The sequence below is a fragment of the Trifolium pratense genome, linkage group LG2, assembly GCF_020283565.1.
Source record: "Trifolium pratense cultivar HEN17-A07 linkage group LG2, ARS_RC_1.1, whole genome shotgun sequence".
Classification (NCBI taxonomy): Eukaryota; Viridiplantae; Streptophyta; class Magnoliopsida; order Fabales; family Fabaceae; genus Trifolium; species Trifolium pratense.
Genome location: NC_060060.1, coordinates 31,767,227 through 31,793,291, shown reverse-complemented (window position 1 = coordinate 31,793,291; position 26,065 = coordinate 31,767,227). Strand labels below are relative to the sequence as shown.

At 34.2% G+C, this 26,065-nt stretch overlaps 2 protein-coding genes across 8 annotated transcripts; one reads left to right on the top strand and one right to left on the bottom strand.

Annotated features, from left to right (window-relative positions):
• Positions 1–25: 25 nt before the first annotated feature.
• Positions 26–6,718, bottom strand: LOC123910454 (chaperone protein ClpB1-like). 6 transcript variants are annotated; one of them, XM_045961556.1, is made up of 8 exons: positions 6,615–6,718; positions 6,255–6,378; positions 4,204–5,363; positions 3,896–4,077; positions 3,020–3,645; positions 2,308–2,785; positions 1,377–2,029; positions 26–718 (listed from the first exon to the last, which is right to left on the bottom strand). In XM_045961556.1, the coding sequence occupies exons 3-7, from the start codon at positions 5,351–5,353 to the stop codon at positions 1,715–1,717; spliced, it is 2,751 nt and encodes a 916-aa protein (XP_045817512.1). In that variant the 5' UTR covers positions 5,354–5,363; positions 6,255–6,378; positions 6,615–6,718; the 3' UTR covers positions 26–718; positions 1,377–1,714. The 6 variants fall into 6 exon arrangements, with proteins under 6 accessions (XP_045817512.1, XP_045817513.1, XP_045817514.1 ...); XM_045961557.1 differs by having other exon boundaries at positions 4,204–5,360; XM_045961558.1 differs by having other exon boundaries at positions 6,338–6,378.
• A 2,181-nt stretch (positions 6,719–8,899) lies between these two features.
• Positions 8,900–24,924, top strand: LOC123910453 (UDP-glucose:glycoprotein glucosyltransferase-like). Of its 2 annotated transcripts, XM_045961555.1 has the most exons (37): positions 8,900–9,284; positions 9,409–9,843; positions 10,692–10,845; positions 10,932–11,103; positions 11,634–11,707; positions 12,540–12,636; positions 12,745–12,857; positions 12,943–13,058; positions 13,291–13,348; positions 13,709–13,861; positions 13,958–14,056; positions 14,158–14,304; positions 14,399–14,467; positions 15,071–15,162; positions 15,591–15,753; positions 16,392–16,526; positions 16,607–16,706; positions 16,798–16,892; positions 17,017–17,129; positions 17,271–17,481; positions 17,591–17,659; positions 17,785–17,930; positions 18,370–18,471; positions 18,658–18,805; positions 19,555–19,611; positions 19,693–19,823; positions 20,975–21,063; positions 21,203–21,552; positions 21,652–21,741; positions 22,146–22,210; positions 22,374–22,476; positions 22,572–22,730; positions 22,890–23,030; positions 23,157–23,200; positions 23,296–23,410; positions 24,059–24,211; positions 24,342–24,924. In XM_045961555.1, the coding sequence occupies exons 1-37, from the start codon at positions 9,127–9,129 to the stop codon at positions 24,513–24,515; spliced, it is 4,890 nt and encodes a 1,629-aa protein (XP_045817511.1). In that variant the 5' UTR covers positions 8,900–9,126; the 3' UTR covers positions 24,516–24,924. The 2 variants fall into 2 exon arrangements, with proteins under 2 accessions (XP_045817511.1, XP_045817510.1); XM_045961554.1 differs by having other exon boundaries at positions 8,906–9,284; positions 19,555–19,823.
• Positions 24,925–26,065: the final 1,141 nt, after the last annotated feature.

Sequence of the window (26,065 nt, the reverse complement as noted above, 5' to 3'; positions counted from 1 at the left end):
GCATATATACCAACAATGTCAGCCAAGAACCTTATTAAATAACAAACAGATGGGAAATTGGTAGCAAAATACACTCACCCCCATGAAAATATTTTGAACGAGACACCGCCCGCAAGTTAAAATGTGAACTCTTCCTTCACCCATGAAAATATCTTGAATGAAGCACCATATGAGTAAGTGATTGAAAAATGCATATTAATATATATGCTATATACCTCCTGTATGTGTGTTTAAAATGCATAACAGAAAAACAATGAAAGGAGGAAGAACCTTGTGTTTCCACTCAACTACCAAAAACTACACAGCATGCTCAAATTTCTTCGCAATCTAAAAACTAAAATAATCCATTGTTCCTCAAAAACTTTTCCTGCCATGTTTCCAACATTTTCATTCTGGTTATATCTTCTTTGTGCTTTCAACTTTTCGTCTAAAACACAATTGCCTCTACCTTAGGAAAGGAGACAGATAACTTGGCATTGCTCAAATTCAAAGAATCAATATCTAATGACCCATATGAAATCTTGGCTGGCCTCTTGGAATACTTCAACTCACTACAAGTTGCATGGCTTCATATCTCCCCATGTCGGCAATCTCTCTTTTTTGATAAATCTCAACCATGCAAACAATAGTTTCTTTGGAAAAATCCGACATGAACTAGGTCGATTGTTCCGATTGAAGAAACTCTCACATACCAATAACTCCACGACAGGTGAGATTCCTACAAAATTGACAATTAAGAGATCAGAAATTTATTTATTTAACTTATTATGTTGTTTTTATGTGCCATGAGCATACATATGGTTACCAAAGTGTTTAATTTGTAAAAGCATGCGTTTTCACTTTTCAAAACTGCTACATATTGGATTAATTAACAGGAATATTGAACAAGAAAATTATGATCTATATCAACTAACCATATTAACTTAAAGAAAGAAACAAAAAGAAAATAGACCAAAAAGTACATATGAAAAGCCATAACATCAGATGGAGTACATGTGAAAAATATTATATAACTATCATGTAATTTGGATTTATGGATGTTTTCTTACATTTCTTATGATTCATGAAGGCTTCTTGCATGAGCAGACATGTTAAATATATAAAACCATTTATAAATTTGATGTGTCTCCATCCACTCAACAACTTTAAGATTTTGAGTTCCCAACAGACTCTAACTATGAAACATGTGATTTCAATTTTCAAAACTGCTCCATATTGGATTTGACAGAAATATTGAACAGAAAAATTATTATCTATATCAACCAACCATATATTACCTGAAGGAAAGTAAAATGAAAAGGACCCAAAAAGTACATATGAAAAACCATAACATTAAATAGAGTTCATAAAAAAACTCATAGCATCAACATATATACCTTGCAAAATGTAAATGATGCCATTCATGAAGCCCTTCTGGTGACTCTTCCATTCAATTTTTCTATCTGTTGGGGCAGAAAAAGATACTACTAGTTAAGGAATTGTGTTGTCCTAATAATATTTGATCTTCTGTGTTAAGAATACTTGATATGCTCAATGTGAAAACCAGCATAAGGAAATACAAGTTCTTTTATAACCATAAACTAAATTTATTGATGACAAAAAGCAAGGAACTTTCCATTCAGATTCATAACTTTAACAAAACTAATGTTCAAGAAGAACACAAACTAAACATGAGTAACTGTCCACACAAAAACTTGAGTACAACTAATAAAATTTATTCAAACATGTGTTTTTTCGTTGGCGGTAACTCTATCATTAAAAGGCCTTCGTCAATTTTCCTTTTATTGGAAGGCGGAGTAGAATCATTTTCTGGTGCATTTGTTATCTGAATCAAAATATCCGAGTTCATCTCAGTTTCAGCATTAATCCCTCCATTATTTTCTACACGGTATACCAAACGACTTCCCTCAGGATCAGCATCAATGTAAACCGTTGTATTCTCATCAATTTCTTTTCTTATAAGCATCCTCGACAGCTCTGTCACTACCTTCTTCTCAATCCACCTTCTAATTGGTCTAGCACCATACACCTACACAAGAACAACAATAAAACCTAGTTACAAGCCGTGATGTCAATCGCGGATAGTGGATTTGTTAAAATTCCCCTATGTAATAAGGCTATAGTACAGTACCACTAAGCCACTATTTGACAACATTTTATACTAAATAGTGTATTGCGAAACATTAGGGGTTTGTCCAAATCATGCTATGCTATAGTATAGTGCCGCTATAGCTGCTATTTAACAACACTTATAAGTAACTTTTTTTTATAAGAAAATGATTAAGATGATGATATAATAACACTTACAGGATCATAGCTCTGAGCAAGTATATAATCAAGTGCTGCATCTGTAACTGCCAATGCAACTCCTTTCTCAGCAAGACGATTAGCTACATCCTTCATTTGCAACCTTGAAACCTTCCTCAATTGCTCGTGAGAAAGAGGATCGAATACAACTACTTCGTCCAGACGATTCAACAATTCTGGCCTGAAATGCTTTCGTACTTCCTGCATTACTTGGTTGCGAGCAACTTCCATGGTACATTTTCCTGAAAGTCCACTTAGGAGATACTCAGCGCCGAGGTTTGAAGTCATGATAATGACTGTGTTCCTAAAATCCACAGTTCTGCCTTGTCCATCAGTTAATCTCCCATCATCTAAGACTTGAAGTAGTGTGTTGAATACAGATGTATGCGCTTTCTCCACTTCATCAAACAGTACCACGCTGTATGGCCTTCTCCTTACAGATTCAGTTAATTGTCCGCCTTCCTCATGTCCGACATACCTAAAAATTCAATTCAAAATAAGGAAGAGAGACACAGGATGCATATTTTAAACTCAAATTTAGTGAAAGACCGACTTTGCAACGAAAAGTACAAGGAGAGAAAAATTTAAGTTATTATAAGGGCCGTTGTTTCTCAGGACATTCAAAATCTCAGAACCGGTCTTGTTTATCTCCAAGCATTAATTTAGGCTTTCACTATAATGAAATTCAGCAGCTGCTAATCCAATAACTTACCCTGGTGGTGCACCGATCAATCTTGATACAGAGTGTTGTTCCATGTATTCCGACATGTCCATTCTAACCATCTGATTTTCATTATCAAAAAATTCTTCAGCAAGAGCCTTGGCAAGTTCTGTTTTACCAACACCAGTTGGACCGAGGAATAGGAAGGAACCAGTTGGTTGTTGAGGTCTTCCTAAACCGGCTCTTGATCTCAATACAGCCTCAGCAACAGCATCAACTGCTTGGTTTTGTCCCACAATTCTATTGTGCAATCTCTCACCAAGTCTGACCAACCTTTCTATCTCATTTTGGCCGAGCCGGGTCACTGGTATACCCGTCCATCGGCTAACAACCTCAGCTATTTGGTCTGGTCCAACAGTTTCTGTCAACATCAAGTTCTCCCCATCAGTGCTACCTTCAAGCTGTTTAATTGCATTTTCCACCTCGTCGATTGCACCATAACGTAGGTCTGCAGCTCTTGCAAGATCATACCTCCTCTCGGCCTCCTCTAAAGACAAGATCAGCTCTTCACGTTTCTGCTTCAGCCTTCGTTTCTCATTGATCCTCTCATTCTCTTTACTATGCTTTGTCTTCAGAGGTTGAAGCTTGTCTCTTAAGTCACCAAGTTCTTTCCGCACCTACAAATAATATCAACAATGAACCATCCAAGTAAGTCAAAAGTAAATAAAAACTAATCTATACTGTGAAAAATACAGTTTAAAACCATTGTCTCACAATTGCAGAAGCACAACGATAATATATTATAAACTTAAGGTTAAATGAATAATATTTGATTAGTAGTGTCAATCAATCGATAAATAAATTTTAATTGTCAAATACATCATCAAAACTTACAAGTTAAAACAAAAACTCAACATCCATACTTACATCTACAAGACGAGCTTTGCTAGCTTTGTCGTCCTCTTTTTCGAGAGCATGAAGTTCCACTTCCAATTGCATTATCTTCCTTTCAAGGATGTCAATTTCCTCTGGCTGACTATCAAGTTGAACTTTAACATTTGCACAAGCCTCGTCAACTAAATCAATTGCCTTGTCAGGAAGTTGACGTCCTTAACAAACAAAAAACACAAACATACCATCTGTTACCAAAACCATCCACATTCAATACATAGATAATTATAGTTAATATAAACAGAAACAATCATCAATCAAGAGAGTACAAAGAGCACGCATACCAGATATGTACCGACTAGACAACTGAGCTGCAACAACAATTGCGCGATCTTGAATTCTAACACCATGATAACCCTCATATTTCTCTTTTAATCCACGAAGAATACTGATGGTATCAGGCACACTAGGTTCATCAACATAAACCTGTTGAAACCTTCTTTCAAATGCTGCATCCTTTTCAACATATTTCCTATATTCATCAAGTGTTGTTGCACCAATGCATCTAAGTTGGCCGCGAGCAAGCATAGGTTTGAAAAGGTTAGCAGCATCCATTGCTCCTTGAGTTCGACCAGCACCAAGAACAAGATGAATTTCATCAAGGAAAAGAACAACCTTCCCTTCGGCATCTTCCACTTCTTTTAAAACTGTCTTCAACCTCTCTTCAAATTCTCCCAAATACTTAGCACCAGCAACTAATGCTCCCATATCCAAAGCAATTAACCGTACATCAGATAGATCTCTAGGAATATCTCCTTTAACTATTCTCTGAGCCAACCCTTCAACAACAGCTGTTTTACCAACACCTGGCTCACCTATAAGTACAGGATTGTTCTTAGTCCTTCTTGACAATATCCTCACAACCCTTCTTATCTCTTCATCGCGTCCAATAACAGGATCAAGTTTACCTGCTTGTTCAACCAAGTCTCTACCATAAAGTTTCAAAGCTTGAATTGTGTCACCATAAGCACTATCACCTTTCTCCCCTTCCTTAGCACGCTGCTTTTCGACCTCCGATTTAACGTTAGAAACATCCACATTAGATTGCTTCAAAAAGTCTTCAATTTGAGAATCCTCAAGAAGTCCCAATATCAATTGATCAACTCCTAAATGAGTGTCGCCGCATGACTTCTGTGCTACCTGTGCTCTCTTCATGACATTCATAAGCGAAGTACTTGCAGGTACATCATTTGGCGGAGGAGATTGAGTAGGCAGTTTCTTCAATGATTGTTTTATTACTCTATCGAAAGCGCGTGCAGATTCTTGACCACCAACATTGGAAATTGCTTGAAAAAATATACCATTGGGTTCAGAAATTAGAGTTGATGCAAGGTGTAGGGGATTCAGCAGAACATGTCCTGAAGTTATTGCTAGTTCATGAGCACTGGCAACTGCTTCATTTGTTTTTTGAGTAAACGTTTCTGGATTAATCATTTTTTACCTACTACAACACCAAAAAATATGCAAAATAAATAAATAAAAATACTAACTTGACCAAAGAATCATATATTTGTGAACAAAAAAAAGAAGACCTAAAACACATGCATGTTTGTTGTTGCATAGAATCATTGGAACCACCGTGATTTTGCAAAAACTATACCATAGTCACTCATATTATTAAATTTATGTTAATTGATATTATCAATCTGAAGTTTATATTAATCATAAATTAAGAGTCAAATTTCCATCAATGAAAAGTTGAGTGTAGACTGATAGCACATGAGTTTTGTGTATCATAGAGAGAAAACAAGTCACACATCAGAAGTGTACTTAGGTTCCTAAAGCAGTGGTTCGCCGGTACTTAGTTAGATTTAATGAATTCAAAGAGAATTTCGACGAACCAATTCTCAAAAGTACCGCGAACCGGTAGGCGCGAACCTTCGCGGTTCTTCACCTTTTGGGAGAATTATGTGACTATGAACTATACTCTGATTTTATTTTATTTTTGTTGCAAAATCATAGTGATTGGTGGCTCACTGGGATTCTAATACTTGTCGTGATACCAAGCATAGAGTAAATCATTGATCCGGTAAAAACCCTACTTAACTAAAACCATTGTGTCAAACCGAAATGCTATGTTCTTTTCTCGCAACTTACTATATTGTTCTATGTTATTTCTATGTTTTTGCTGATAAACAACCAATAACAAGTTGACAGAAAACATAGAAAAACGACTCTCACTTTCTGTGTTTGATAGTATTTACTTTTCAATCAGTTTTACATTATAATATTTGAAGGGAAAAAAAGGCACCAACAAAAACAAAGGGTGTTGAAACATAATAATAAGAGTTTAAGGAAAGCATGTATTGAAAACATAATAAGAGTTTAAGGTTACCTTAGATTGCAAAAGAAAACTTCAAAAGATGAAGTGAGTTTTATTTCTGGATGGAACAATTTTTTTGGTCAGATTATACTTACCTCGCAGCAGAAGTACTCCGAACTACTGGGGTTTCTCCCCCCTAAACGATAAAAAATGAAAAGTGAGTGAGTGAATGAATCAGAATATAAAGTCTCCTACTACTATAGTAGAACGGCGAAGGAAAATTCGCATTTTTCTAAATCTTAAGCGAAATTCGATTTTATTTTTTTCAAAAAGTAAAATAAGACGTTTGGCATGATATGAGAAAAGAATTGATTGAAAGTTAGGGTTGAGTTCCCGGAAAAGAGTTAGAGGATCTGTTTGAGAAAACGTTACCTGAAGAGGGAGGTTCTGCGACGGGAGAGAGGGAGGAGAAGAGAAGAGAAGCAAGCAGCAGCTATGGAAAAGAAAGAAGCGCGCGTATTTGTGTTTGTGTGATAGATTTGTGAAAATAGATACACGTTAACCTTAAATAACAAGATTAAAATAAAATCAGCGGTATTCGATTGAGATTTGTTCCTACTTTTAAAATGTCTATTGGTATTCAAAATCAAAAGCCTTGAGACTTTTTTGAACTCTCCAAGACTTTTTACTTTCATCTGTATAAAATTTCTACTTCTTTATTACTTTCACAGTTCATCATCACTGCACCCAATTTTTTCTTCTTTTCTTTGTTCACTTTTTCGACAATCTCCCCAAAAGCCTTGAGAATTTTTCAAACTCTTCAAGACTTTTTTACTTTCATCATCATTATACCGGTTTTTTTCTTATTATTCTTTATCTATCAAATATGTTTTTTTGCAAAAAAAATATTTTAACAAATTCTACATTTTTTTACAAAGTTTTGATTAGTTACAACGGCAAACAATTTTTTTTCGTCACACATTTATCTGTTTCTATTTTCCATCAATGTGGTGGTGGTGATAACCTTTTTATTGGTGATTAGAAACATATACGTAAAAATGTACGTAAAAAAAATTGTAAGTTTTTTTTAAAATCTTTGGATTTCAAAAAAATATAATTTCTTTTATTAAAATTTATTGATTCTTTTAATATTTTCCTAATATACAAAAGTTTCCTAATATATAAAGTGTTATGAAATCTTGATTGTAAAAAAGTCTTTTGAAAAAATCTCTCAAAATCCATTCAAATCATGTGTTAAAAATTTTGATAGTAAAAAAGTCTTTGTAAAAATTTTGATAGTAAAATAGTCCAACAAAATCTCATAAAATCATCAAGACTTTTTTTTGCTAAAATTGTCTCATAAAATCTCAATCCAATACACCCTAATAAACGATTGAAGTACTATGATATAAGTCTTAAGTTCGATCTTTAACTTTGTTATAAAAAAAAAATAGAAATATACAAAAAAAAAATTGGTGGAACCGTACCGTTAATCAATGGTGTTAGTGTTACGCCTGATATTTGTTAGTATAATTTTATTGGCTATATGGTCAAAGGCCCCTCCGTGGTATGACCATAAAGCCCATCCTCGTATGATTGTGATTGTGCTAGTGAGTAGTGACTATTTTTTAACCTGTTGTTCTTCCTCTTGTTCCTACAATTGCAATTCTAACTAATACGATTCTCTTCTTTTCTGGTAGAGGTAATGGTCAAGACTCTATTTCCCCTAATTCTACTTACATTCTCGACATTTTCTTCATTGTTGAAACGTAGAGAAATCACGAAGAAAAAAAAAACAACATTGAGTGACTCTAAATACATTTCAGATTTTAGAATCCGAACAAAATTAAAGCTTAAGAAAAAAAAAGACAAATTGAAAACACGAGAAAATGTGTATACTAACCTCTTGTTTGAATTCTGAAAACTTAAAAACGTTAATGATTAAAGGTGCATTTGATAAAAAAATAAATAAATGAAGGACCGTGATTGATTTGTTGAGTTTTTTTTTTTTTTTCAAGAGGTTTTAGAAAATGATAAAACAAAAGTGAGAGAGCAAAAGAAGGGGTTTGAATTTTTGAATTACATATATGATATATTCCGATTATATAATCTAAAAAAATGCATCCGGATTTTAAATTTCAAAAAAGATAATGTTTTGGACTGGCTCGTGGCTCAACCTAACTTCATCCTTAAACCCAAGATCATTGAGTCTCAATCCCTCAAGAACTTTCACACAACTTTGGACCCGCTCAAACTCTCAACAATCCACAACAGATAATTAATCCATAACGCCACTCAATCTCAATATTAATGAACACCGTCTCGTAACAGCCCCATCAATATCCAACGACTCCTCTTCAACGTCTATACAAAAAACCTTTCACAATAAGACAAATGTACGTCACTATATTACCTCTAAACTTCTCACTCTTACTCTCACACTGACTTGAGCTTCATAATCATTGCATATATTACCTCTAAACTTCTCACTCTTAAGTAGCGGTAGTGGAAGAGTAAAATGAAAAAGACGCATGACGCGCAAGTAACCGATAGGCGGCAAAAGTAAATCTCTTAAGCTGGAGGCTGGAGCAAACAAGTTCCACCTGGGCTGAACCCAAAAGCCCATTTAAGGTGGTCCGGCAAACTTCCAGCTGTAGTGTATGTCCCACTTCTTCATCCACGGAACCAATAACTATAGAGCTACATGTCACAATATTAACGACGTGGCAAATTACCATCAATTCCAATTTCATTAATTTTTTTTTTTTTTTCTTTCTCCATCAACAACAAGACCTGAATCACTGAGTCAGCGACCAAGACACACACATACAAGTGCAGAGAAAACAAAGAACAGACACACACACACACACCTTAATTTAACCAAACAAAACAAATCTCATATCCATGGTAATGTTATTATGTTAATAAAACCCTAATCAAAGAAATGAGGTTTAGATCTGTTCGTTGTTGTTGTTGTTTTCTGTTTCTAGTTGTAACCACTTTCTCTCTGCTTCTTGTTGCCGCCGATAATCGAAGACCCAAAAATGTCCAAACTGCCGTTCGCGCTAAATGGTCCGGTACTCCTATTCTTCTAGAAGCTGGGTACGTCGTCGTTTTGCTCATTCTCTTAATCTCTTATTCAATCAATCAATCAATTACTTTGATTAATTTTTTATCTAATTAATACTAATGTGATTTTGATTTGATTTTCTTTTTGCTTAAACAGAGAATTATTATCTAAACATCAGCAACACTTTTTCTGGAACTTCATTGATATTTGGATTAATGCTAATCCTGATGCTAATGATGATGTTGATTCTCATACTTACACAGCTAAATATTGTGTTAAGAAGATTCTAGAACATGGTAGTTCTCTTTTAAGTGAACCATTAGCATCATTGTTTGAATTTTCTCTAATTCTGAGATCAGCATCACCTACACTTGTACTTTACCGTCGATTAGCTCATGATTCTCTTTCGTCATTTCCACTGTTACATCATGATCATGAAATCATTGAAACAAAAAACAACACTACTCAATTCGACGGTGTAACTGTCCAAAGTCCTGGAGGGAAATGTTGTTGGATTGATACCGGTGAACACTTGTTTTTCGATGTTTCTGAATTGCAATCGTGGCTCCAAAATCAGAATCATCTTCAACAGTAAGTATTGTATTGTACTGCTATCTATGTTTTAGCCCTGTTCGGATAAACAACTTGTTTTGCAGCTTATTATATAACAGCATATTATATAAGCTACTCCCTCCGTCCCAAATTATAAGGGAAAATAAAAAAATCACACTTATTAAGAAAAAGTAAAACATGAGAATTTGAAGTATGATTTTGTGGGTTTTCCTCGGAATAAGTTGCATAGGAAGATGTAAAAATAATTTTTATTGGTTGTTGTTTACTGAGAAAATGAGAGAGAGAAGAAATTAAATGCAATTTGCATTTAATTTTATGAAAATAAGGAAAAAACATTCTTGAAAATGATTTTTTCTCTTATAATTTGGGACAAAAAAAATGACATTTTTTCCCTTATAATTTGGGACGGAGGGAGTATTTCTGTAACTCAAGATAAAATGAAGTCAAACTCTTTTTGTATAATCTATAAACTGTTTTCATAAGCTATACTGTGGTACTTATGTGTCATAAGCTGTTTTCATAAGTTCTTCCAAATAATGTCACATGTGGTTATGTCAGTAGATAAACTCAAGTAAGCCAATTCAAACAGGCTCTTAAATCTTAATTGAATGCTTATGAAATAAAGTTGTAGTGTTTTCATAAGTTATCATGGAGAGCTTATGGAAATAAGCTGAAAAGAGTTTATGCCATTTATCGACATGTCATAGTTGTTTTTATAAGCTCTCCCGAATAGTCTTGCAGGTGCTTATATCTCAAATAAGTCAATCCAAACATACCTCTATTTCAAGGTTGTTCTTGATTAATGTTTGTGAGGTGCATAAGTTCCAACTAAGGTTTGATTTTTTTTTTCTTCTTCTTGTCATCAGTGTTGGCGATTCGTTTCAGAGTCCTCCGGTGTTTGATTTTGATCATGTCCATTTTGATTCAGCTACTGGGGGTCCAGTTGCTATCCTTTATGGTGCTCTTGGGACCCATTGCTTTAAGGAGTTTCATGTTGCTCTTATTGAAGCTGCTAAACAGGTTAATTATAATTTACAAGTTATCTTAAATTGTTGTTAATAACAACTCTTACGTGCTTCTGATTCCTTCATGGTGATGCTTTTTAGGGAAAAGTTAAGTATGTATTGAGACCAGTCTTGCCAGCTGGATGTGAAGCACATATTGGACAATGTGGTTCTGTTGGTGCGAGTGAGTCAGTAAACTTGGGTGGTTATGGTGTGGAACTTGCTTTGAAGAATATGGAATATAAAGCCATGGACGATAGTGCAATTAAAAAAGGTTCGAATTATTTTCATGTTTTTAAAAATGCAGACTACTACATAAGGTTTTATATTTTGAATGTAGAAGTAATTTTGTTTTAGGCTTGCAATAATTAATGATAAATGTTTTATTCTCGTTTTCATTGTTTAACTTTGGTCCAAATTTTGGAAGTGCTGCTTCTAAAGAAACTATGCAGTAGTATTTCTTTTTGTAAAATTTTGTTTAATATCTCAAAGTTTGCATTGCTACTTGTAGAATATGATTATTTAGTTAATCCCTTTAATGAAAGTTCTCCTTTTCGGGCCTTTGCTTTTTCTTTTCACGTCATTTTGTAGTGTAATGTGTACTAATACTGATTGTCTACTAATTCTGTTTTGACTTTGGTTTCAAGTTTGGAAGCTATTGGTTTTGGAAACAGATAGTTGAAAATAAATGTTTCCCTATACAGTTCATTGTAAAATGGTCAAGAACATTTTTTTAATAATAAGCATAGGTTACATGTAGTTGTTAATAACTCTTATTAATACGATTACAAATTTGGGTTACAGGTGTGACTTTGGAGGATCCCCGCACCGAAGATCTTAGCCAAGAAGTTAGAGGATTCATATTCTCTAAAATTCTGGTTTGTTCAACACCTATATTTGTTTTTCATCACGCACATGAAAAAGAAAACTGATGTTTGTAGCCATTTTTTTAAGCAATTGTAGCCATTTTTAATTAGTTTATGTTATCTGTATCAAATTAAATTAGAATGGGGTGTTTGAAGGTAAAAAAATTATGTAATACATGCATGATAAATCCCCCCTTCTCTTTATTTCAAGTAATGTTCTTTAGTTTGGCAACTAGGAAAGTGGCTTTTAACTTTTATCTGCTTTCATTTGAAGAGAAAAACAAAATGACAGCTGCACCACAATAGAGATTGGAGAATTAATTTGTAAAGGGCCATACATTAGTTAATTTTACTGACAAATTATGTTGAAACTTGAGCATACACACCAATAGGCTCCTGTCATCCATTTTCCTAAATACGGCTTTGTTAGATTTTTATATTGGGCCTAACTCATCCTTACAAAATCCGCTTCTAAGGTGAGGGGTGCCACTCTTTATAAACTATAGTCAGACCTTATCTTAAATCAATGTGGGACTTGGTGAGTGAATATAAATGGTGGGTGGCCCGAAACGATAGACTCTGATACCATGTTAGATTTTTATATTGGGCACAAAACCGGCTTGTAAGGTGAGGGTGCCACTCTTTATAAACTATAGTCAGACCTTATCTTTAATCAATGTGGGACTTGATTTTTCCAATAGGCTTTACATTCAAGATATGACAATTCCGGGTTGTTCTCAACGATTATACTTATATTTATATATGCTTCTTATTATGTGTGCATAATGTTAGTCTGGCTCTATATAGTCTGGCTCTAAGTTTACCTTTGTGGTTTTGCTTGTAGGATCGTAAACCTGAGTTAGCATCTGAGATAATGGCTTTCAGGGATTATCTGCTGTCATCAACCGTATCAGATACACTTGATGTTTGGGAACTGAAGGGTATTGGAACCTCTTTTTTCCTGATTATAGGAATTGATTAATTATTTATTTCCATCTTAGTTTGATTTAAGAACTGTGTTGTAATATATATTTTTATAATGACAACAGATCTTGGACATCAAACTGTACAGAGAATAGTCCGTGCTACTGATCCTCTGCAGTCAATGCAGGATATTAATCAAAATTTCCCTACCATAGTTTCTTATTTGTCTCGCATGAAGGTAAATTTTATTGGATCTTCCGATACAAGGCATGTTTGTCGAAAATTATTGACAAATGTTCTTATGGAACTGTGATGCACGGCAGCTTGACGATTCTGTTCGAGATGAAATAACTGCAAACCAGCGGATGATCCCGCCTGGCAAGTCATTAATGGCTCTCAACGGTGCTTTACTCAATGTCGAAGATATTGACCTTAATCTGTAATATTTTTTCTTCCTGCTGATATTGTGTAAATTATGATGAAATGTTTTTATTTATATATCATGTTATGTTATAGGGATACAAAACTCGTAATCCTAAATAAATAGGGAAATCTTACAAGATGCTCTAAGATACTATAAGTAAAATAATGGTTATGGTGTAATAGGTGCATGTCACAAGTTAAAAGAACAATTTCAAACTTACAATGTTTTATTATTTGTCTTTTGTTAGGTTGATTGACTTGGTTCATCAGGATCTGTTGTTGGCTGATCAGTTCTCAAAATTGAAGGTGAATGTCATCTAATCTTAATTTTGGCATATTTTTAGTACTGGACTAATGTCTAGTTTACTTGTTCGTGTTTACAACTATTAGTGGACAGATAAAAATTATCATCCGATGCATTCAAATGCTTGGGAATATATATGGTCAGGCACAATACAAAAACTAGAAGTATATATGATGTCATGTATCTATCAATGATAGGTAGCCTAAGAAAAATTGGGAACAAAGTGGCAGATAAATGGTATTTGCTTTGGGAACAGTTTAACAGTGTCACATTACTCACATATTTTGCTCTTGATTGATGATGTCTTGTTATATATGTATATACTATATAGACTTTAAAATTGATGTTGCTAGTAATTACAGATTCCTCATAGCATTGTGCGAAAACTGCTGTCAACTTTACCTCCGTCAGAGTCTGATACGTTTCGACTTGATTTTCGTTCTACTCATGTTCATTATCTGAACAACTTGGAAGAAGATGGCAAGTACAAATGGTGGAGGTCCAATCTAAATGAGGTCAACTACTGCTTGATTCTCAAACTGGACAATAATATTACTTTCAAAATATCCATGTAAGTTTTCATCTGAACATAGTCTATTTTTATTGTGCAGATCTTGATGCCGGTCTTCCCGGGGCAGCTACGTCAAATCCGTAAAAATCTTTTCCATGCTGTTTTTGTTCTTGATCCAGCAACCACTTGTGGTCTTGAGGCAAGTTTATTTCCTCAAAATTAACATTTTCACGCTGTTCTTTGCATATATTTCCGAGTGAAATCTCTCACCGCATAGCTTATTATTTGAAAACCTTGCAGTCAGTTGATATGATCATATCATTGTATGAGAATAATTTTCCTGTGAGATTTGGGATTGTATTGTATTCTTCAAAGTACATCATGCAGTTAGAGGATCATTCTACCAAAGAGGAGGGAGATAAATTTGAGGACGACATATCTAATATGGTAACTTCACCGCAGCGATTTAAAAATATACATACATTTTTAGGAGTTTACCTGCAGAACTGTGATACGCTGTTTTTGTCATTTCAATTTTCAGATTATACGTCTCTTCAGCTATATCAAGGGGAACTACGGTATTGAAATGGCTTTCAAGTTTTTGAGCAATGTATGGAATTGTTCAGCATAAGCTATCTTCTGTCACGGTGTTTCTACTACCTTGTTGTACTGCTGTTTTTATTTAAGATTTAAAAACCAAAAAATTATATACACAAGATCAACGTGATTGAAATCCCGAAGAGCACATATCAGGAGAATATCGACAGATCAACTTACATATTTCATATGCGTATTCTTCCATTTATCTTGAAACTACCTGTCCAAGTTCATCTTCTGAATCTGTCGAGTTTTCTGTTTTGTCTCGCTTATGATTCACACTTTTTTCTATTCTTCTCCTTTCCTATAACTACAATATTTTTCTAGATAATAACTAACTTATGAATTCAGGGAATTATTACGAATGAAGCCATTAACCTAGTTTGCATGAGAATTCACGGACTCCTATATGTTTCATCCCTACCCTGTTAATAGAGAAAACAAGAAAAAGGCTTATTTATTTTTCATATACACCGCTCTATTTTGTCTGTAAGGTTCCAGTTTAGCTTGTTTTTCCTATTTGGATTAAAATGACATAACTGTACCATGGATAAGCTGTTTGTGAACATATGTTGACATTGTTCCGAGTCATCTAAAACTATGTGCATTATTATAGGTTAACAGATTACGCGTTGAATCAGATGATCATGTAGAAGATGCTCACCTTGAATCGCACCATGTTGAATCAGCATTTGTGGAAACAATCTTGTGAGTGTTTTTGGACTTTTTGTGGCCATTTGTCTGTGATTTCTCTAATATGACTTTTCTTTTTCAGTAGCATTATGTGTTTTTATTTGTCAGTTATGTAAAGACATGGATGATATGGTGCTGGGACTTCCTCTTAGAAAGGATGTACAGTAGTAGAAATAGGAGGGAAACAGGGGATGAGACTCCTGCATAATTGTGACAGATGTAACTGTTAACTGCAGTTAGTTAGTTAACTGTAGGGTGAGAAGTATAAAAGGGGGGCAGGGAGATAGTATTGGGTACCGAATTAGATCGTTGTTGTGAAGAGTACAGGATTATCGAACGCCTGAAAATCAATTTTTACAGTTATTCTATAAAGATTCTTCTTTCTTCTTACTTTTCTGATCTAGTTCTATCATTGGAGTAAATATTCTCACTATTTTCTGTAGACCAAAGGTAAAATCTCCTCCTCAAGAGATATTACTAAAGCTGGAGAAGGAGCCAGAGTTGAAGGAATTGTCCCAAGAAAGCTCCAAGCATGTATTTAATCTTGGTTTGTCTAAGCTTCAATGTTCTCTGTTGATGAATGGGCTTGTTATTGATCCGAATGAGGTAACGAGTAACGTCATTGTGAATGTTTTCCTATACCTCATCTTATTTCCATAACAACTAGTTTAAAAACCTGTCTGCAGTTCAGCTGTTTTTTTTTTTTTGTTAGTAATTTGGTCGTAGCTAACTTTGCAAAATTTTATACTTTCCTAGGTAGCTGGCCTAAGAATTGCATTCTCTGTTGATGAATGTGTTTTTCCTAAATATGCTCCTTGTATAATCACCAATGGTTAACCACTTCACATTACTCTATAATGTACAGTACACCCTTCTTAAAAAAAATGCACAATACACCCTGTACTGTGGAGGATCAGAATTCATTTTAGGTCCTGTTTGGAGAAGCAATTTAATTAAACATTTATAACATAAAACATTATATAAGTAATTATGTGTATGTCATTTCTATAACAAAAGATAAAATAAAGTTGCATTGTTTTCATAAGATATCCTGGAGAGCTTATGGACATGTCATGGACTGTTTTTATAACCTCTCCCAGACAGTCTCATAGGTGTTTATGCCCTTAGTACTGTGCTTGAAGTCCTGTTTAACTTTTAATATGCTTTATATGCTCAACTTTAGTTTCATTTACTAAATATTTTGTTGTTACTTTAATCAGTATATTTACAATTGATTTTACCAGGAGGCTCTACAAAATGCCTTGAATGATGAGACTCAGAGAATACAGGAGCAAGTATATTTTGGACAAATAAAATCTCACACTGATGTATTGGACAAGTTCCTATCAGAAGCTGGTATTCAACGCTATAATCCTCGGGTATAATATTTTAAAATTTCATATTTTCTGGGAAACTTGTATAATATGTTATGAGGCTAACCAGTTTCTGATTGATATAGATTATTTCTGATAACAAACCAAGGTTCATATCTCTTTCAATGTCTACTTTTGGAGAGGCGTCTATACTGAACGACATTAATTACTTGCACTCTCCTGGAAGTAAGTTGTTGATATACTAGAATAATAAATAGGTTAATTCCTACACACCGGTCTTCTGTCTTATCATTTGGACTGTTTTTATCCTATGCAGCAACGAATGATTTGAAGCCTGTGACACATCTTCTTGCTGTTGACATCACTTCAGGGAGTGGGATTAAGTTACTTCGCCAAGGCTTAAATTATCTGGTTAATACTGATTTGCATTTCTGTTGAATATTCTTCTACCTTTTAGCCTTATGTCAGTCCTGAGTTGGAGTGTTGGACCTACTTATTCAGTACTTCTATTTTTTATTTGCACATTATGCTACAGATAGAAGGGTCCAAAGATGCTCGTGTAGGTCTTCTGTTTAGTGGCAACCAAACTACAAATTTGTTTAGCCTCCTTTTTGTGAAGGTTTTTGAAATTACTACATCCTCATATAGGTTTGTTTTTATAATTGTTTAACTTGACTTTTAATAATAGATCGATCGGTACTGCATATTTGATTCTGCAGTTTTATGCATTCTTTTCTAAGTTTATTCACAGTTTTTTTATCTATTGTCTAAATGCATGGTTTTGTGCAGCCATAAGAAGAATGCATTAGACTTCGTGGATCAGCTTTCCTCAGTCTATCAGCAGAAATACATCCTTACATCTGCTGTGGAAGTTGATGGGACCCAAGAATTTATTGATGAGATCTGCAAGCTTGCTGAGTCTAATGGGTTACCATCTAAGGGCTATAGGTCTTCCCTCTCAGAATTTTCTGCTGGTGAAGTGAGAAGGCATTTGAGTGAGGTACTTCTGGTTGCTTTGCCCTTTCTGAACTCAATGTCAGCCTTTCAGTGACATTCTTTTTTATTCAGTAACCATGAACGTTTACACTAATGAGGCTTCTTTTTATCAGGTGGAGAAGTTTTTGTATATAGCACTTGGGTCTGAATCTGGTGTTAATGCTGTCTTCACTAATGGAAGGGTAAGGCTGTCTTTATCTCCTGCGGTATTTCTTGTCCCAGTTGTTTGTGTATTCAAATTTGATTAGTTTTTTGTAGAATCTCTGTAAGTCCTCCCTGTGTTAACCTTGGCATTTATGTTTTACAGGTAACTTGTCCTATTGACGAAAGCACATTTTTGAGTGCTGATCTGCATCTTCTTGAATCAATCGAGCTTAAGAAGAGGACAAACCATATTGTGGATATTATTGAAGAGGTGACATGGCAAGATGTGGACCCTGACATGCTGACAAGGTTTCACTTCTTCACTTTTGCTCTTTTAGTTATGTCTTGTGGTTATTACTTGATGTTCTGGTACATCTATCACCTTCCTTTCATAAACATTAAAGTTGAACATTTCTAAGTATATGGCCAGTTATCATCTCTGTGCAAATTATAATATGAACAGCTTGAGTCACATAAAGGTTATAAAAATCGCATTCTGGGTACCTCAAGTTGTTGTGCCTTTTGCTCAATATACCACAGAATGAGATAGGCACAAACATGTGTAGGTTAAGATGGAAATGATAACTTAGGAAGCGTGGAAGTTTGACAACACTTCAATAGTCTTTGTGTAATCAGACAATTTTGAAAATGGCCACAGCATTTTACTTTTCAGGCAATGACAGACAATTTTTTGCAAAAATCATTTATATTGTTGATTCTTTACATGTTTTTGCAATTTCTTTTGCAGCAAATTCATTAGTGATATTATCATGTCTGTATCATCTTCAATGTCTATGAGAGAACGGAGTTCTGAAAGTGCTCGTTTTGAGGTTTTGAGTGATCAACACAGGTAATATTTTAGTTACTGTGAACTCAATTCATATAGATAGAATGGTTAGTAAAAAACTAATGGCACAAATTGTGGTTGATTTTATCTTCCTTTTAAAGGTTTATTCATTTGTTGACTGAAGTTTTAATCATATAGTGATATGAAATATGAAAGTAATATTGTTATACGGTTGTTTGTTCTATGCAGTGCCATTATTCTAAACAATGAAAATTCTAGCATTCATATTGATGCGGTTCTGGATCCTTTAAGTCCAACTAGCCAGAAGTTGTCCGGAATTCTTCGAGTTTTGTGGAAATACATTCAGCCCAGCATGAGGATTGTACTGAATCCATTGGTTGGTTGATATCTATAGTTCTATTTAAATTATAATTATTAAATATTTTTGTTTCTCATCACCTAAGTTATACCTTCTTTAATAGTCTTCTGAAGCCTTTGGGATCAAAATAATGAATAGGAAAAGAGAATTGTAATTATTTTTTCTGATACCTGTAATTTGAAAAGACAAAGTGGTGTCCTTGTGGCTTAACTAGGAACTCCGCTCTAGTTTGGCTTTACTTAGGATAGAGGCCAGCTGTCATGAAGTTGTATGTTACTATGTTTAGGTGTTTTTGAGTTGGCCTTTGTATGTCAACTTCTATCTGAACTGATGCTATCATTTTCCTTGATCCGTTTGCATTTCTGTCCAAATAAGGTCGTAGAACTATCTAAGTTTGTTTTTAACACCGTAATCCATAATATATGAAAGTTGGAAATTATAATTCAAGCATTATATTTTGGCTTGACTGCAATTGTGGGGTTAAAGCTGCTTACATCTTACCCTCTAAAGACCCCACAATAGTAATGGAAACCTTTCGTTTATCTATATGTCTTGATTGCTATTTACATATAACCAATTGTATATCTGTTTCAAAAAAATTGTAACAAAAACATCCTGTCGCTATACATTTGGCTTTTATAGAGCATTTGGACCTGCAAGATTTTTTACCCTAATATGGAATTTTCTACTACCAAAGCTATATTTTCTTTAAATTTACCTCCAACACAATACACTAATATTCAATGATATTTTTCATTTTATGCCAGAGTTCCCTTGCTGATCTTCCTCTGAAGAACTATTACAGATATGTAGTACCGTCAATGGTATATCTTACACATTTGGTTTATAGATTATTCTTCACGCTATTTAATCCTTGGGTTCTTAGTTTTTTATTACTTTTGCAGGATGATTTAAGCAACATTGATTCTTCGATAAATGGTCCAAAAGCATTTTTTGCCAACATGCCATTATCTAAGACTCTCACCATGAATCTTGATGTTCCGGAGTCCTGGCTTGTTGAGCCCGTTCTTACTGTGTATGTATTATCTATATGCACTATCCTTAACATTTGTTTGATATAAGGCCACTTATGAGCCTCCATGTATCAGCTTTAGCTTTTAGCGGCATTATATCTTTGAAGATCAAGCTGTTGGGTGGGGGCTCAAGAAGATTGTCTGTTACTATTGATTTACCTTTATTTATTTTAGAGTAAATCACATTGACATCCCTTGTTTTAAAATTTTGGTATAACTGTTGCGTCCGTTATTAGTTCCGTGTTGGACATGCTAAACCGTGCTAGATATTAAAAGTCCCACATTTGATCAAATATTGCCTGGTAATGTGTTTGTATTCTCTTAACAAACTGGTTTTGTAAGGATGGGTTATGCCCAATATAACTTAATATGGTATGAGAGCTTATACAAGATCTTTTGGGCCACCTATTATCAGGTTTCCACTATCGGATCACTCGGGTCACACTCTTGATCCCAGTCTTGGGCATGGGGAGTGTGTGTTACGACTCCCACATTGTTTGAAATATGACCTGAGAATATGTTTATAAGTGGAGGCAGTCATCACCTTACAAGTTGGTTTTGTAAGGTTGAGTTAGGCCCAACCCAAACTCTAAGACTAGACATATTTGATGTTATTATATTTTGTTCAAAAGTACCCTTATATCTGACAATCAGAAGCATGTAATAGATAAGAATAAACTTTTAAACTTTAAAATGGTGTGAACTATGAAGAAGAGCAAATGGCCAAATATTAACATCAGAAAGTACTAAGTATCGCCCTAGGCTGGTGGTCCAATTCCAAAGATTAAAAAGAAAGAAACAGGAGGAGAGAAGAAGAGTGGGGGGGAGATAGACCTCTCGAATTGCCTTAGTGGGAGTAATTTTTTGTAGTTCTTGACTGGTTCTTGTCATCTCAGTCGGAACTGGATCACTTTCCTGTCAATAGTTCTTCTTTCCCTTTCTGAACTAGTCTAACAGAATGCTGCATAATTTCTATAATAGAGAAAATTCATTTGTTATTTATTTCTGAAATTAAAGGGGAAGTAGATGCTGTTTTGCCTTTTCTTGAGGAAGGTCTATGTAGTTAGCTTTAACTCTCTCTCTATGTGTATATAATGGCTACCTCTGTGAAATTCATTTTTTTTAGTTTTTAATGTGGTTCCTCATTCTGCAGTCATGATCTGGATAACATTCTGCTTGAGAACCTTGGGGATACAAGAACACTACAAGCAGTTTTTGAACTTGAAGCTCTTGTCCTCACAGGTAAAATTATATTATGTTTATTTAAAATTAAAGATATAGGCTGGAAATTCTTTACGATGTTCTCATTTGTAATTAAATAGCACTAAGTAATGCTTCCTATGAATCTGTTACCGTTCTTATCAATTGTTCATCTAATCAGGTCATTGCTCTGAGAAAGATCATGATCCTCCACGAGGTCTTCAGCTGATTCTTGGAACCAAAACCTCACCCCATTTAGTTGATACCCTTGTGATGGCCAATCTTGGTTATTGGCAAATGAAAGTCTCTCCTGGTGTTTGGTTCTTGCAGCTTGCTCCTGGTAGAAGTTCTGAGCTCTATATTTTTAAGGAAGATGATGACGGAAGTAAGAATAAACAATCATCAAAACTCATCACTATTAATAGTTTACGGGGTAAAGTGGTTCATATGGAAGTAGTGAAAAGAAAGGGCAAGGAACATGAGAAATTACTGATTCCTGATGATGATGACAATCTGCAAGATAAGAAGAAAGTAAGTGCTTGTTTTTAAAAAATTATTTTGAAAATTTGGTGTCAGGGTCAAAGAGAACATTATTATTCAAATGCAAATCATGACATTTGTTTTTTGTAGGGAAGTGGCTGGAATTCCAACTTACTAAAATGGGCTTCTGGTTTCATTAGTAGCAGTGAGCAATCTAAAAACGCTGAAAGCAATTCACTTGTGAGTTTCTTTTCTATTTTTTTTTATTTTCTTTTTTTAAGTTTCTTCATTCCGTCCCTATTTCATGAATTCATTTTTCTCGTGCTAGATTTTGTTGAAGACCTTGTTTTGTGACTCTTAAGTAATTAATTATCAAATTCGGTGGTGTAATAATTTGTTTTGATCTGATTGATGTTACTTTGAGTTATGTAATGCTATGCTTGAGAATTGAGATAGCTATAATTTAATTCTTGAATGAAAAGGCCATTGTTAGCCTTTGGGATGTGTCCAACCAATTAGGTATTATCAATATACATGATGAGTTTTGAAGTATTTTTTTTGCCCTCTCCCTTTTTCTATTTCGTCATATCAACCTACTCTATTTTACTAGAGTTGTAACCGAGTGAACCTATTTTTCAAAATAGGAGAACGGAAGAGGGGGACGGCATGGAAAAACAATTAATATCTTTTCAATTGCTTCTGGACACCTGTAAGTTGCTCTCTTGTTTCGATATGTTATTATATTTTGCTGTAAATTTTGGCCAAATAGGACTTGTCTCTTATATTTGCTTTCAGTTTCAACTTTTTAACATTTTTTTATATTTAATTTCTATCTTCGATTTCATTTATTTTGTTTGACACATTTTTGCCAGATATGAACGCTTTTTGAAGATTATGATTCTCAGTGTTTTAAAGAATACCAACCGTCCAGTTAAATTTTGGTTCATAAAGAACTATCTCTCTCCATCTTTTAAGGTTAGATATTAATTCTTTTCTACATTAGAAATTCAAAGCAGAATTTAACAAGCTTGCTTGACATGAACTATTTTTGTTGTCATCTGTACACACAGGATCTGATTCCCCACATGTCCGAAGAGTATGGTTTCGAATATGAACTAATCACATACAAATGGCCTACTTGGTTGCATAAGCAGAAAGAGAAGCAACGAATAATTTGGGCATATAAAATTTTGTTCCTGGATGTCATCTTTCCCCTTTCCTTGGAGAAGGTATCATGGTTTTCTTTTCTGCATCAAACTTAATGCTTCTTATATGTTGTCTCCACTCTCAATTTCATTGTGTCACATGCATCACATGTGACATTGACAAGTAATGACAAAGAAAATCCTATGTGAAATTGTGTGTTTAAAGTCTACCTATATTTGCAGGTCATTTTTGTGGATGCTGATCAGATTGTCAGGACTGACATGGGAGAGCTCTATGACATGAATTTAAAAGGAAGACCTCTGGCATATACTCCATTTTGTGATAATAATAGGGAGATGGATGGATATCGGTTTTGGAGACAGGTAAATGCCACTGTTTGATATTATTGTTTATTATATTGTACATCAACGCTTGGTTGTCATCACGCCCACACAATTAAATGTAGGTCAGTATTGAATGCTAATTTTTCTTTGCCTTGTTTTGGTTAGGGTTTCTGGAAGGATCATTTGCGGGGGAGACCGTACCATATTAGGTTGGTAGCTACTTTCTTGATGCTCTTGCCAAAAGATTTGGAGTATATAAATATCATTTCTCTAATAGTTGTTTCCCATTTCCGTGTACTTTCAGTGCTTTGTATGTCGTTGATTTGAAGAAGTTCCGAGAGACTGCTGCTGGAGATAACCTTCGAGTTTTCTATGAAACCCTTAGCAAGGATCCAAATAGTCTAGCTAACTTGGATCAGGTGAGAAATATTTTTTTTATTTTTCTATTTTCCTTTCAAAGAATCACTCAAAAGACTAAGTTGTTAAGTATGGCTGAATGTTTAGTAAAAAGAAAAAGTTTCATTTTTTTGGGTATCTTCCATATCATCAACTCTTCATCGTGGCCGCCATCATGGGTTTTTTCCATGCAAGACCAAACTATCTAGGGCAAGATTATGTTATCTATTCCTCCATATGCAATGTTACGTGATAATTATTTTAAAAAGATAACATAACTGCATGTACTTGTCAGCATATTTTACAGTGGAAGAACTTGATATGTTGGAATTAACACTTGTTTTTTATTACGTTGGAGCTGGCCTTCGCTATTTGCTACATAAAAATTGAATTATTGTTTCATAAAATCACATTAAAAGGCTCATAACTAGATAATTGTACAGTAGAAAGGGTTTAATTTTACACATACACAGGCAACAGTTTCATAAAATGATCTTTTCGTGAACGAATATTAGGTATTTTATGACCATATGGTTGATATATAGGTTTTGGATACCCATTATTTTATTAAGATGGAATCGTTTTCATTTACTTCCAATGTAGCACCCGTCATCATTGGTTAATTTTTGTTTTTTGAGGACCTCGGCTGAAATTTGCTCTCAATGGTTCAGGATCTTCCTAATTATGCACAGCATACTGTGCCCATTTTTTCTTTGCCACAAGAATGGTTATGGTGTGAGTCATGGTGTGGTAATGCTACAAAATCCAAGGCAAAAACTATTGATCTGTGCAACAATCCTATGACTAAAGAGCCCAAACTTCAGGTGAATATTTTCTGTTTCAAGTTTCTTCTGTTCTTTCTAGGAAACTTGCATTATATAACTGCCGATGTTTTTGTATCTCCACTTGTTTCCTGCATATACTTAATTAACTTTTCTCCACTTTGGTCTACAGGGTGCTAGACGAATTGTAGCTGAGTGGCCAGACCTTGATTTGGAGGCGAGAAAATTCACTGCACGAATCTTGGGCGATGACCTAGAACCTATTCAATCCCCTGACCAATCGAAGGATTCAACTAATGACGACTCATTGAAAGAAGAGGACTTGGAATCCAAGGCAGAGTTGTGATGCGTGGACATGATTGACAGAAAGTGTTATGTGCAGGTCAAAGTTCTTGGAAAAAAGCGTCTTATTTGATGCAGTCGGCACCGTATAGCATCACGGTATCTTAATTTATTACCATGGAAGGAGTGTTTGGTTGATATATTATTGGCATGCCACCAAACACTAACAACAGTGAATGCAATGAAGATTTGCCTTCTCTGTTAAGAATTTTTGGTTAGAGGGAAGTGTTGTTGGTATATTTAAATCTAATTTTGTAGACAGAGGTGTCTGTGCCATAATCTCATGAACAATCCTACACACCTCCAACTCTACCCCTAGTTCTTTTCAAGAATAAATCTTTAGAATGTGAGAAGAATGCTAGAATCACAATGTCAAATTTACCATAGTGATAGTGTAACTTTATTTTACATTATTTATCTCTTTTAATGGCTGCATAAACTACACATTCACTGAAGCAATATGATGGTTTAAGTCATAGTAGCAACTTTTAAATGTCATGTAAAATGATTCAATGACATGGAAAGTAAAATAATTACATTTAAAATTGATACAACAAAAATACTCCCAAGTGAACAATAGTGGAAGAAAAGTCTACTAGCACTTTAAACATTGGATGACTGTAATTTTGGTTTTAAAAATAATAAAATGACTAACATAATGATTTAGTGAACAATAATCAAAACCAACTCATGAATGGATTTTTTCTTATAAATATACTATTATACCTCACTCAGATTAAATTTCAAAATATCTCACATTTCTCATATGCTTAGACGTAACTTAATCCATACTAAATGAATGCATAATATTTTGTTTGTCTGATAAAATTGTTAGCATGACCCATTTATTAAGTACATTTTTTCTCAAACATATTTATTATTAATTTTATATAATTTCTCTTAAAATACTAAAAAGAAATTTATACAAAGTATACAAAAAAAGTTTTAATAATATGTACATACAAAATGACATTAAATTCAAACAGACTGTGTAAATTAAATTTTCGCGGACATCCAATAAAAATTTGCATATTCCTCCACATCATCTATTAAAGTGGAATGTAGGAAGATTTAGCAGAATATATAGTTATGGGTCATGCTAACTAGTGTCCCCAGGGTACTAGTTAAGGATACAAAAAAAAGCAATTTTTGCATTGGAAATGACACTTTTTATACTTTACAAACATTGACTACACAAGTTTCGATGTAATTTTACTATAATTAGTATCCTTAACTAGTGCCCCGGGGGCACTAGTTAGCATTTAGTTATTACTATGTGACATTGTAGAATTATTTTACACTGTAGGTGATTTTTTTTTTTTTAAAGATATGTGAGAAAAATAGTAGAGTTTAATGGACATAAGCCGACAAAATAAAAAACTTGACACACTAAATAAATAAGAATGTTTTAACCTTCTATGTCATATCAAAAAAGTGGAATTAATTGAGATGACATGGCGAAAAACTATTAGTTGAAAATGTAAAATTTTGCATATTCTTTTTTCTCAAAAAAAGTAAAAGTGGTTATATAAAGATCAAACAGAGGAGTGTTAT

Bases quoted from the DNA above. Each gene is read 5' to 3' on its own strand.
- LOC123910453 (XM_045961554.1), top strand. From the start codon at position 9,127: ATGAGGTTTAGATCTGTTCGTTGTTGTTGTTGTTTTCTGTTTCTAGTT. The intron at 15,754-16,391 runs GTAACGAGTAAC...TGATTTTACCAG, and splicing joins TTGTTATTGATCCGAATGAG to GAGGCTCTACAAAATGCCTT. The intron at 21,553-21,651 runs GTAAGTGCTTGT...TGTTTTTTGTAG, and splicing joins ATCTGCAAGATAAGAAGAAA to GGAAGTGGCTGGAATTCCAA.
- LOC123910454 (XM_045961556.1), bottom strand. From the start codon at position 5,353: ATGATTAATCCAGAAACGTTTACTCAAAAAACAAATGAAGCAGTTGCC. The intron at 3,646-3,895 runs GTAAGTATGGAT...TATTATTTGTAG, and splicing joins GCAAAGCTCGTCTTGTAGAT to GTGCGGAAAGAACTTGGTGA. The intron at 2,030-2,307 runs GTAAGTGTTATT...GTTCTTGTGTAG, and splicing joins TTGCTCAGAGCTATGATCCT to GTGTATGGTGCTAGACCAAT.